Source organism: Drosophila willistoni (genome assembly GCF_018902025.1).
Source record: "Drosophila willistoni isolate 14030-0811.24 chromosome 2L unlocalized genomic scaffold, UCI_dwil_1.1 Seg168, whole genome shotgun sequence".
In the NCBI taxonomy this organism is placed as follows: domain Eukaryota; kingdom Metazoa; phylum Arthropoda; class Insecta; order Diptera; family Drosophilidae; genus Drosophila; species Drosophila willistoni.
In genome coordinates this window covers 3599607-3613857 of record NW_025814047.1, presented here as the reverse complement: position 1 = coordinate 3613857, position 14251 = coordinate 3599607, and the positions used below count along the sequence as shown (strand labels likewise).

At 32.2% G+C, this 14251-nt stretch overlaps 1 protein-coding gene across 6 annotated transcripts in view; it reads left to right on the top strand.

Moving 5' to 3' along the window:
• Positions 1 to 2136, top strand: part of LOC6640891 — a 53934-nt gene extending 51798 nt beyond the window's left edge. For 2 of the 6 annotated variants that reach the window (XM_047009764.1, XM_023174957.2), the window contains 5 exons: positions 256 to 323; positions 387 to 1153; positions 1214 to 1288; positions 1542 to 1655; positions 1723 to 2136. In XM_047009764.1, the coding sequence (XP_046865720.1) occupies positions 256 to 323; positions 387 to 1153; positions 1214 to 1288; positions 1542 to 1655; positions 1723 to 1789 (1091 nt within the window). In that variant the 3' untranslated portion in view covers positions 1790 to 2136. Of the gene's footprint in view, positions 1 to 255; positions 324 to 386; positions 1154 to 1213; positions 1289 to 1388; positions 1417 to 1541; positions 1656 to 1722 lie in introns of all 6 variants that reach the window. The other 4 variants (XM_047009762.1, XM_047009759.1, XM_047009761.1 and 1 more) reach the window with 3 other exon arrangements.
• The last annotated feature ends 12115 nt before the right edge of the window (positions 2137 to 14251 follow it).

Below are 14251 nucleotides of genomic sequence, written 5' to 3'. Positions count from 1 at the left end.
TAGGGCCAACACTCACACACACCCAATATGCTTGTCCACAGTGTGATTGTTGGGGCTTAAGTTAAAACTTTTAACCTGCAATCGCATTGTTTCTTTGTTGTAAAATTGTATTTGATATTAACACAAAACACTAACATAAAACATTTTTAAAGTAGACTTAGTTTCTTTATGCTGTCTGTCTGTTTAAATGGCTTATGAGATGAATAACAATTATTAATATATATATTTTTTATCAATATATATAAACAATTTCAGGGGATTCCGATGCCAAAGTGTTAACATTAGCCGAACATATTATAGCAGCCATGCCGGAGCGTATAAAGGTATAAATGAATATAGAATAATTAATGAAATTGTATGCTAAACGAAAGTTTTCTACTTTTCAGAACGAAGCCGATGAAATGATGGTGTTGGGAAGCCCCTTGACGGAACCTCTTACCTCGGAATCTTCAGCTTTAACGGATAGCTTTATGGATCCATTGCTTGACTCCTTGCCCAATACACATTTCGATAGCGATTTCAGTTTTGATTTTCATGAACATGGCTATCGTTATCATGATGTTAGCACACCATGTTCTAGTCTAAGTCCAGCCAGTTCGGGGCCATTGCAATCGCCAGCCAGTTATTCTATATTGGGAACAGATCCATCTGTTAGCTCACCAAGTCCGCCACCATCGACAAAACAACTGACAGAATTTCTGCATGCATCGAGTCTATCCCAATATCCCTTTGAGGCGGATTTCTCCAAGCTGACGCTAACCGATACCGAGCAAAGGGAATTGTATGAGGCAGCCAAGTGTATACAGAAGGCGTATCGTTCGTATAAGGGTCGCCAGAAGATGGAGGAGCAGAATAAAGAGCGAACGGCAGCCATTGTTATACAGAATTATTATAGAAGATATAAGCAATATGCCTACTACAGACAAATGACAAATGCAGCTCTTGTTATCCAGCATGGCTATCGTTCGTATAGACGAAATAAGCGCTTCAAGAATGGCAATGGCAGTGATCATGGCAGTAGTGTGGGCAGCAGCAGTAACTCACAGTGTTTGTCCAGTTTCTATGATCATTACAAACAGGATCAGCAGCAGCAACAAGAGATGGGATCACAGCCCAGTACACCCAAAGAGACAAGTCCCTCGGGTCCACTGAAGTGAGTTTGAATCTATTCAAATCAAAGAGTGAAATTAAATTATTTCGATTCTATTCACAGACGCACCTACTCGCAGTCGACTCAAAACCAAGCAGCTAGAAAAATTCAACAATTCATGAGACAATCACGTATCAAGTAAGTAGACTAATCCCCTATTTCATAGCTATAGAACTAAATTTAGTTAGGTTAACTTATGGCTGACTAAACAAAATATATATAATTAATTGCACGCTAGCATTTGGGATGGCAATTTGATGACTTTGGTAAGAACGATTGAAATGAGTATTTTGTTCTTTCTATATGGCCATGATTTTTAATTAGTTTTATTTTTGCATTCTTTTAAATAATTTCTTTAACTAATTGAGAAACATTTCTATTTGCAACGTAGACTACAGAGAGAACGAGCCGAAAAAGAGAAGCTGGTGCACCAACGCAGGGCGGAATACCTTCAAAACTTGCAGTATCAAGGACAACAGGAAATATTACTTTGCCAAGAAAATAGGTAACACATTCTATATTCTACATTCTTTAAATATGTTTGTTAATTTTGTTAATTTTTCCTTTTTTAGCAGCAATTCTGCTATTACTCAGAGCAACAACGTCAACAATCTACACCAAATGCAATCCAATCAGTGATAAACTGATCTATGAAACTTTACTTATTTTATAGGAACGATTAAATTCAGTTTCAAAATATTGTTCAATAAGAATTTATGAATAGCTTTAACAACTGAGTGAAAAAAAATACAAACAAACAATTTCTACTTTCGTATTTGTTTAAACAAAAAAAAAAAACAAAAAAGTATAAGAATTGCACCCTAACAAAGTAGTTTAACAATTCTTTCTTAGTAGCAAAAAGAAAAAAAGAAATCAGAGAAAAAAAACCTTTATTCATTATTTATTACATTACTTATTTTTTTGCAAAAACGAATTTTTAAACACGAACTTGAACTAAAACCAAAACAAAAACACATTTGTTTTGCATTAACAACAACAACAAGAACTTTGTATTGTATATGTAGATTAGGTTAGTGGTTTTATATATATACTTGTATTAAAATTAAAACTCTTTAACTGAAATCGAAGCTCCAAACTAAAAAAACCAAAAGCAAAAGATTTATCCATTTGACTCAACTCGAAAGAACTTATTACTGAAGCCTTTAAGAAAAAAAAACTTTTTAAAACTCCAAATTGTAGTGGGAAAAAAACTGTAGTCTATAATGTGCATCTGCAAAACATATATACATATATATATATATATATACAAAATTTAAATCAATATAACTTATATACAATACGGAAAAATTAACTAGCTACATTTGTATATAGGTTAACCCAACTAACTTTAAACGATACTGATAACGAGAGCATCAAGCTTCTATGCTAGTCTATTTTAAATTGTATTACCAAGCATTAAGTAACCAATCAAGCTTGTTTCTAAAACAAACAAAACAAAACACAACGGCCTCTCCTGTCAGAATCCAAAAAAGCAAAAGAAACATTAATCCTCGATTCTATATATACTTATATATTATATAGATATATCTAACTACTACTTACATCTATTTAGTAGTAGTTGTGGTAGTAACTGCTCCCTTTATATTCTAAGATGCATTCTGAGTGTCCGAAACAGATGTTGTTGTTGATTTCTAAAATCATCGAATGAAATCTAACTCTATATAACTCTTTATATATAGATATATCATGTTGAAAACATTTCTAGTTAATTTTTTTTTATATTTGTATATTTTATCTCTAATATTCTAAATGAACCTAATTCTAATTTTAGTTTTCTGTTTTTAATGCAATGTACTTAAAATGCTATCCAACGTGTGCTAAGTCTTCATTCTTGTGACTAATTAGTCTTTAAGTCTAAACTACATGCTCGCCATACATACAACAAACAAATGAAAACATATTGAAATACTGAATGGAAAACCCAATTGTCAAATCAACGCTTAAAAATTGCCGATGCAAAACTTAAAAACAAAAAAAAAAACTAAAATGAAAAAAACAAAAAAAAAAAAGTTGTAACAATAAATGAATTTTTGTAAATTATTTTTGTCCGTCCACATTGTTAGCTTTCATAATATTTAAATAATATACATATATAAAGAAAGAAAATGATAAAGAAAATGAAGAACCATAACGTATAAGTAACAAACAAAACGAAATCTGGCAGATATAATGTACATAACATATAAATATATACATATATATATATACAATTGCATACAAAACATAGTAAATCGCGAGACATACCTCCAGAACACGCCTCAGATAATGAATAATAATCCAAATCACAAATCCGATTTCAATTCCGATTTCCTGCTCTAACTCAATATGCATTTGGGCTGTGAGTTAAAACCATTTTACTCAATGAACTTTGTCACAAAACCAAAAAAAACAAAAGAAAGAAAAGAAGGAAAGGCGAAAATCGTTTGTTAATAACGGCTAAAACCAAATGCCAGTTTTTAGATCTATTACATTGTTAACTATTTAAACAACAAATATGAAAGAAAAAGTAAACTTAAATCTATACTTAATTTCGCACTAAAATCTTTCACTCTCTCTCTCTATATATATAAACTTTGATTGCATTTTGCTAATGTACTTAATGAAAGAAAACAAAAGTAAACAAAATAAACTCTATTTATAAATCGAAAGAAGACTAAATACAATTTCACTAATGACTTAAACAACAAATGTGTGTGTATACCCGCATATGGTTAGGGTATTAATATAAAAATCAATTGCAATCAATTTTTTTGGGAGGCGATGATAAATGTTTTGTTAACTTGTTAAGGTCAGGGTATACCAAATAAAATAAACAAAAAAAAACAAAATTTGCAATATTTGCACATACTATACAAAAAGCAAACACTAAACACATACTCTCTCTCACACATACACACACACCTATACAAATTCTAGTAAAATTTCTAAGTAGGCGTGGTAAAAACGAAAAAAAAAATGAAAAAAAGAGAAAAGAACGCCAAATGGCAAAGAAAAAACTTAAGTACCTTAAGCCAATTGGCACTAAAAAAACTAAAATCTAATAATAAAAGAAAACAAGAAAACAAAAACCAAACTATATACACTATAATATATATACAATATATCTCTATATATATCTATCTAACGTATATAGATCAACTTTTGTTTCTAAGTACATAAGTCTTCAAAGAAATGTATTACGAGTTAAGTAAAACAAAAACAAAATCCAAAATGCCCTTGCTAGTTTTCTTTCAAAAACATTTTTAAAACTATTTTAATAAATGACTAAAATATTAAATCTAAAAAAACAAACAACACCAATTGTTGATATTCGAAAGAACTTTATATACATATATATAAAAATAAAAAAAATAAATTAAACAAAGAAAAACCTATTAATATAATATAGTCTAAAGTAAAATGAATTGGAATATTTGGTATTCACATATCTGTTAGATAATTTCTGCTCTAACCTTCTCCTTAATGTCCTTACAAAACTTTTAAAGTGTGTAAATGTAAATTAATTAACCTCACCCTTCTAAACCCCATTCTTTTCCCCCCTCTTCCTAAAAATCAACTAATTGTTGTTTGTGCTTAGTAGAAGAAAAACTGTTAAAACTCTTAAACACACACTCTCACACACAAACAAAGATATAACCTTTTAAGAAAAAAAAAATATTATACCTTATCCCATATGAAACTATTCATTAAAATATATGCAAAAAACAAAAACCAAAAAAAAAAGATGAAATGTTTAAAATTAAAACATAGTTATACATGATATATAATGTAAATCAACTTTCCAGTTTCTGTAAAATTGTAATTACAATTCAATAAAGTTTAATTCAACACTTTAGTTGGAGCTGATTAAAATCCATTGATTTAGATTTAGTGCATCCTGTCACACCTACCCAAAAACCGATCCTTATGGGTTTCTAAACCAATTAGTAATCAATTTGTCTGGCGCCAGTCATTATCATCAATGAAAAGGTTTACCAACCATTTACCCCCTTCTCTCACTTTCTATCTGACAACCCTTAACAACTAACCGCTAATCCCAATAGAAAAACCCTGTTGCACTTCTTTGGGTTTCCTTTTTTTTCTTTTGTTACCTGTTTAACAGCTGCTACGTTCAGGCTCAATTAACACTTGTCTTATGAGAGTTTCATTTTCTCTCTTTATCTATGAAGATGACCAAACTAAGGTGTTGCGAAGTGTCTTTTTTTGCTGCTATTGTTATTGTTGTTATTTCGTAATTACGAGCACAATGCAAAATGCCAAGTACTTGCAACGCATTGGCAGTGTCTTGTTAATAAATTTGCCGCCGACGACCTTTTCGCCATGAAATCGGATGCTGGTGCTAAGAGGCTCAAAGCCTTCCTGTCACCGATTTTCAGGTCATTTTACATTGGCCCTAATACTCTAGCACAAAAACGGATGAATTAACTTTGCCCAGTCATACTCATAGAAGAGAAAGGTCTGTGGGATATTATTATATAAAAAAACCAGAGGGCCGGGGCTAACTTCGACCGCGTCAAAGTTTGTATACCCTTGCAATTTTTTTGGTAACTCTTTCCTTACCTATAGCCATCAAAGTGGAAAAACGTTTAAGCTAAAAAGGCTAATGTTTCCGAAAGAACGGCCTACATAGGAAATAACGAAGATATTGATCAAAGTCACTGTTTTCCACCGATTGTTCCTATGGGAGCTATATGATATAGTCACCCGATCTTGATCAAATTTGACTTAGTCGTTTATATGTGTAATTAACTCACCAATATTGAATTTCATGACAATAGGTCAGAAAAAATCGAAGTTATTAAGAAAAGTCACTGTTCGTGACTTTGCCATTTGTATGTGAGCTATATGATATAGTGATCCGATCCGGCTGAATCCGAGATATACAACGCCTGCAGTATATACAAGCCTACATGCAAAATTTCAGCTCTGTAGCTTTAACGGTCTAGGAGGAGTTTGCGTTGATCCAGACGGACGGACGGACGGACGGACGGACGGACGGACGGACGGACGGACGGACATGGCTATTTGAACTCGTCTCGTCGTGCTGATCAAGAATATATATACTTTATATGGTCGGAGATGCTTCCTTCTATGCGTTGCACACTTTTGACCAAAATTAATATACCCTTTTTGCAAGGGTATAATGATGCATACTCTATCTTGGCAAGGGAGTGTTGGACTCAATTAGAATCATTCGAGTTGTTGTAGAAAAACGAAAAGTTATACCAAATACGCAATATTTTTATCAAACTTATGCAGATCTTTGATTATTTCATTAATTCCAAAACAGTTCTGGAACCATTTACGGCTGGTATATTAGCTTTGGATACTATTGAATAATTATACCCTTGCAAAAAGGGTATATTAATTTTGGTCAAAAGTGTGCAACGCATAGAAGGAAGCATCTCCGACCATATAAAGTATATATATTCTTGATCAGCACGACGAGACGAGTTCAAATAGCCATGTCCGTCCGTCCGTCCGTCCGTCCGTCTGGATCAACGCAAACTCCTCCTAGACCGTTAAAGCTACAGAGCTGAAATTTTGCATGTAGGCTTGTATATACTGCAGGCGTTGTATATCTCGGATTCAGCCGGATCGGATCACTATATCATATAGCTCCCATACAAATGACAAAGTCACGAACAGTGACTTTTCTTAATAACTTCGTTATTTTCTGAGCTATTGTCGTGAAATTTAATATTAGTGAGTTAATTACACATATAAACAACTATGCCAAATTTGATCAAGATCGGGTAACTATATCATATAGCTCCCATAGGAACGATCTTTCGAAAACAGTGACTTTTGGCAATAACTTCGTTACTTTTGACGCGATTGCTTTCAAATTGAACATTTGTTAGTTTAATATATCTGTTAATGACTGTGCCAAATTTGATAGGGATCGGGTAACTATATCATATAGCTCCCATAGAAACGATCGGTGGAAAACAGTGACTTTGATCAATACTTCGTTATTTCCTATGCGATTGTAGGCGTTTCTTTTGGACATTAGCCTTTTTAGCTTAAACGTTTTTTCACTTTGATGGCTATAGGTAAGAAAAAAGTTACCAAAAAAGTTGCAAGGGTATACAAACTTTGACGCGGTCGAAGTTAGCCCCGGCCCTCTGCTTTTTAAATATATTTTCAGAATTACGAAGGCCGTATTTATTGAGAATGGAATAAATACTATAAAATAGCCGTCCTAAGCAATTAATCCTTTTAAATATATTTAAAATCTATAATTTGTCAAAATTTTATACTTTTTTCGAAAAAGAAATCTTATTTCAATGCTTTTAAATTATATTATTAAATTGTTATGTAATGTAAATCACAAATTATGTAATTATCAAGTTTTTTTTTTCCAAGTCAGACATAAAATGCCAACAAAGAACAAAATAATTGCAATAGATATTATATTCAAAACGTTCAAATTTAGTCAATTTTTTGAGTATTTAGAAAATGCATGACTTTATTTTATGTAATGTCTTTATATCTGCATTAAAATCTCAAAAACTAAATTTTTCCTTGTCAATTTCGCAGAAAATCGTGATATACCTACACATCATTTCTTTTTTTAAATCGGTTGGAAATCATTATTTTTTAAATATCCAAATACAAATATTTGAAATCAAAATATCATTTTAAGATATACTAAATTCCGATTTAATGAATACAAAACTTTTTAAAATTGGTTGGAAATTGACGAAAATACAGTCTGAATAAAAGTAAGATTAATAAAAAATTTTGGTTTAAAAATTCTATAAAAACATTATTTTTGCAGACCATTTTTGGCTAATTTTTTCATTCATACATTCGTGATCCCGAAATCTTATGTATATTTATTAAAGTTTTTATGTTGCTATAGGCCTTGCCCTCACTTAATCCGGCACTGGGCAGCCCATATACATATTAATAGTTTAATAATTAATTTAATTTTCATATTTCAAACAATATTAAAAAGGATTAAGTAAACCTCGAAACCTAACCAGCAATACTTGAGATTTAAATAACCATTAAGTTATAATTAAATAATATAAAATACGTAACAATAAAGTTAAATAATAATGAAACAATACTTGAAAGATCAATTACGTGCAGCTCAATAGAGGGTATAGGAAATTCGTATTTATGGCTTACAACTATGACCATGATGCAATATTTTAGGTCAATTTTCCAAGCATCATCATCATCATCATCATCTTTATCATCATTATCATCAACAATGGCAGCAGCAAATGCGATTTTCCAAGTGGAAATAGAAGCCAAATTCCCGTCTAAGTTGATGTCTGGCCTAATCGCTCCAGTGGCTTGACATTTGGGCAGCGCTTCCGCTCCGCCTCCGATTCCGATTCCATGGTGACAGGGGGCAGAAATGTGAAACCAAGCGTTGCCCATATCTAAACAATATAAATTGGAATGCCAGCAACCGAAAAACTCTCCATTTCCATGCAGATCTCAATTGTTTACTTGGTCATGTTTGTTTTCGTAAATTTGTTGATTAGCTGGAAATTTTCGGTTCTATTCATTATGATTGTTATTTTATTTGTTTTGTTGGAGTTTTATGACACATAAAAAAAACATATAATACAGTTATATAGTATCTCTATTGTCATTTGTTTGCAGTGAAAACAAAATCGGAGACTAGTGAGTTAATTGAATTTCATAATTGGAGAGTCATAACTAAATATTTAGAAACTTATTTGTTTGTGCATCAAATTTTATTCATTCTTAATTCAATTTTTTTATATTATGAGTTTGGAGAGATTATGTGTAATATATTTTGTGTAGATGTGCAAGGGATCGTAGATACTAAAAACTTTCTATCTGTTTTATATTTTAAGACTAATCCTTTCTAGATATATACTAAATATCTTATATCAACTAAATCATATTTTGGAAAAAATAACTATGCTTAGTCAGAGAAATCAATCATACTTTTCTTATAGGATATAATGTATTTTCCTATATATTTATTGTTTGTGTACGTGAGTGTCCACCGGGAGAAAATATTTCTAGGAACAGCATTCAATTGCTCTTTGCTTCATAAATTCCCTTTCAAAGTTGAAAAGCGAATTATGAAACCATATTCCCCTCATTAAATTTTTTAAAATCTGCAGAAAATCCTTTCCATTCCTTAAGAACTCAAGTAAATAATAGTAATTTAAATACTTAAACTCACAATGGGACACTGGAATTGATATGATTCGGCAGATATTTCTATGACAATAAAAAATTCCGATTTTAGATTTTAACAATAAGTGTTGTCTTAAGTTTTCTCACAATATATAATCAAATCTTCTGTATTCTTGTTTGACTTAAAAATAAGGGTAGAAAAAAGGTTTGAAATACATGCATCATATTCCAAAATCTTTTGAAATAAATATGTACACTAGATTATCCGATTATAAGTTCATTGGGTTATTAGGTCGATATATCCGGAAGACGCTTTAAACGGATGGAGTTAAAAAAAAAACTGTTCTTCTTGATTGATTTTACGGTTGCCACGTTCATAATAATTAAAACAAACGATTACATGAGATTATATGAATTTTGTTTAAGTGTCTTAATAAATATATCTACTAAGTATCAATTGTTTATTAAACAAAGCAAGTTCTTGCCATAGAAATTGATGTTCAGTACGAAAAAAAAAACTAAGATTAGGGGCAACTAACGAAAAGACTCTGACTTTGATGCAGAATCGACACACAGAAGTAGCAACAAAGTAAACACAGGTGATGCATAAGACACTTTGAAATTGCCAATCAGTAGAAAAAACCAATCGATTGCTATACCATAAAGATTTGGCACTATAAAAGCCATAAAAAGCAACAAACAATTGACAATTAAGTGTGAATTAAAAGACTACAAACATCATAAAATATGTAGTAAATACTCAATGGCATCTGGGTCAAAACAATAGTAAATTCATAGTGGATTTGGTAAATCTCTGATTGAAGTGACTGTTGTTGTTATTGTGGAGGGTAAAAAAGTGGAAAATAATTGGCAAATAGCAGCAATTATTTGAACTTAAACATCTCTCATCTTTCTATTTTGTTCGATGATGATTCACATAAAAGTGGAAGTGAGTACTACTACTACTATATATTATCTTAGCTTAACAATGGATGCGAATGACATGACACATATCGAATGATTTGTGTGTTAGCTAAACCTGTCAACACCCTTCCACTTTTAGCTATCAACGACAACTGAAAACAAAACTTAAAACACTGTTTAAATTAACTTAATTGCATGGAATTGTATTTTAAACGACCAACAAGCATTTTGTACCCAAGAGCAAGCTTAAAAATTAGCATAAATAAACATATCAATTAAGGCGACAAGCTACAAGTATCCAAGAAATGCATTAGAGATGAAACTGAATTGAGGAGCTAGAAGAAGTCGTTACCAAATAAAAAAGAAGCGCGTGGAAAACACCTAACACCTAAGAAATTTCACAACTGGACAGCAGCAACATCGGGGCAACACCAGCAGCAACACCAGCAGCAGCAACATCGGATGCAACAGCGTGTGGCAGTAAATAACCGACAATAAATCACTTTGAACAAATGTTTAAAAAGACGAAAAAAACAATTTGTAAAAACTGCAAACTGTAGAAATTGACAACAAGTTGTAAATTTACTGCCACACACACACTCACACACAAATTACAACAAATACAACAGTCACACTTTGAAGTAGATGTAAATAATTTGTAAAGTATTCATTCTTGCATTTTTTTTTGCCTTTTGACTGACCTGACTGAGTGAGAGAGAGATTGAAAAAGATTTTGTTTTGGTTAAGAGCCCGCAAACAACACTCACGATTTTTACCCACATAATTGTGTTGATTGCCGATGAAAGTTTTTTTCCCAAGCGGAGATGGGCCAAGACCAAGAGAAAGACCCATTAAAAGGTTTTAGGCATTTTTATCATTTGGCCACAGGATGGCAAAGAAATGCTTGATTGAGATCGATGGCTATATGTGTGTGTGCGTGTGTGTGTGTGTGTGTTTGCGGATAGCTCTGACTGCATCAATCAAGCATCATTGATCATGGGTTGCCAACACGCTCCAAGGCCCAAAACGAGGGTTGCTATTAACTTGCCTTTAGTTCATAGTGAATAGACAATTCAATATACTTCTTAGAGTTAATCAAAATTGATTTGAAGATTTGAAGCAGACTGCATATATAGTAAATGAAGTCCTAAATATACTATCTTAGGTCCTAAATCCTTTCATAATCTTAACGATCCTTACACACACATTTTTGTGTATATACATTGGGAATTCTCTACGAAGGAATCCTTGACGATTTATAGAGATTTCGTAGGTTCTTGACTACTTTTGGAATAGAATTGCATCCTCAAAGAGCACAAAAAACAATTTTTGAAAATAAAATATACACTGCGCGACAACTGATTAGCACACCCCCTGTTATTTCAATACAAGTTCTAATCAAAAGATTTTTTATAAAGAATTTTTAATTCATAAAACTTAATAAAAACGAAAATTTTTGGATTTCTTTAATTGGTGTGTTTGGAGAATTATTTGAAAAAATGTTAGTTAAAAAATTAAGGGTTTTTTGTGCAACATCCGATTATAACATCCTACAAAAATTTTAAAATAATTTATGTTTTGAAATCAAACTGAGCTTCTAATTTTTTAGTACCTACAGAAAAGCGTTCAGTTATAGCAATATTCTTATTTTTAAACATACATAACTTAAATTTATGAAATTATTTGATTATATGCGTTTGACAATTTTATTAAAGATTACCTTTCGGACGTCATTGAAAATGATTCAAGCCGACAAAAACTGAGCCAAACTTTAGATTTTGATGGATTTTGGCAGCGCGTAATTCCAATCTGAGGTCCCAATATTCAGATCGGCTTTAATATTTATCCTAACCTAAAAGTCATTTAAAAGGACAGTTTTTTTGATTTTGCTGAAATATTACATTTTAAAATTAGACTTTTCTTTTTTTAAAATTTCGTTGAGTATTTTTAAATATCTGTATTTCTTACTGGGTTATAGCGTATACATAAATAATATTTGATTGGATGTCCCATATCATATATTACCCTGAGGTATTTATAAGGAAAACCACTAAAATACATGTAAAATTAAAAATATTTCAATAATTTATAATTGAATTCAAGGTAGTGTCTAGTTTTAGAAGCAGAACCCCTGGGTTTGGATAATTTTTGTCGAACTTTTCAATCTAGATTTGGTACAAATGATCATTTAATTGAAATTCTTTTCATATTATCAAAATTCGTAATTTAATTTTGAAAACAAGCTAACGAATGAAGTATAATTTTTTGTGGATTATAAATAAATAAATCTAAAAACTATTAAATGCTTTGCAGTTGAAAAATAAACCAATTGCACTCAAAAAAAGTATTTATAGACGATATTGACTCATAATGTTGAGATGCTTCAAGTTTGAACTTATTTTTATTATCAATCAATTATCAATTTTTGAGGGTTTTTTAAAAATAAATGCCATGGTCTTGAGTTTGTGAAGATTAATCTGTTTTTTTTTTTCAACGACTGAAGAGGTTTCTCTTGTGTCTTTAAAGTTTTATTTGCAACCTATTTTTGGACAATGAGTGACTTAGTCGAATTACTTAGTTTAATTCTTGTTTAACATTAAATGAATGCTTTCAACTTATTTTAAAGAAAAAAATAAGCCATTATAGTGTTCGTTTTCCTCTAAGGATGTAGTGTAGTAGGAACTTGATATTGTCGAGGATTCGTCACTGCATTAAAGGATTAACTTATAAAGATGATTGGTTTAGAAATTGTGATATATATTTGCACAATTTCTTATTATCAGTTATCCTGATCCTGAACCTCTTGCCTAAAACTATAGACATTTTCTAGGCCAAATCAAGTGAATTCATTCATGTGAATTCCAGGGGAAACCCTCGCTGCAAACAAACTCGTTTCGTTTTTAAGCCAAACTCGAACATGTTCGCTGCTCGTTGAATACTTTTCGGGTTTTATTGTTGTTGTTGCTGTTGTTATTATTGTTTGTTGTAGATTTTTGTTTTTGTTTTTGTATTTGCTCAGCTCAGTTCTTATACGACATTCGGACTTAACGGACACGAATTAGACAGTGGCTTCTCGGCTTCTCCGATCTTTCTTATTCACATATGCGATCATCCATCCTTTCGGCCATCGTAACGGATCAGATTGCATCGAATTGAATGGTGTTTCTTTTGTGGACTTTGTCGGTTTTTGTCTCTATCGCAGTGTGCGTGTGTGTTTAATTGTGTTGCTAATGAGCCGCATTTATGGTAATCTCGGCACCCGGGGACAATAACGTTGACGTTAACATCGTCGTCTACTAAGCGACGCAGCAGCGGTTGCGGCATCACCTCATCTCTACCTCAGTCAACCGAACTCTGGGACGTCTTTTCGGTGTCTTTTTTTATTTTTGGGAAGTTTTCACCTGCTGCGAGCCGTTTATGGTTATTGCCGCAATTTGGTTGTGACAGTCGGAGGCGCTTTATCATAAATTAAAAAGTCGTGTATACGGACTCTCGGACTCTTATGGCTCAGACACGCTTGACCATGTGCGTGTGAATCGTCGATTTCGGATGATGCTGAGATGCTGATGGATGAGACCTAAAGCTTTTTCAACTCACAGATTTGCATGAATGAAACGCACACGCGCCGCGTAATCTTCTTCTTTTGCTCTGGCGATCGCAATCTTTTGACGAAGATGACTTAATTTAATCGCCCGCTGGCAGAAGGTGTTAATTAGCATATTGAACAAATAAACAAACTAAAAAAAAAACCAATCGACTAACATAAAAAGAAAGAGTGTGTGTTAGAGTTGACTGAGAAAGAGAGAGTGCGAGGGGGAGGAAACGAAATTGATGCCGTCTGCGTTTTCGGTTCATTAATAACAAACTAAGCAAAGGCCAAGACGGGAGACGACGGGCTTCAGTTTTCTATTTCGATATACGAGACCAAAACTGAGTGCCCAAGTGTTAGTGTTTGTGTATGTGTATGTGTGTGTGTGCAAAGCTCAGCTAAAAAACAAAAATTTGTACAAAATTTCAAAT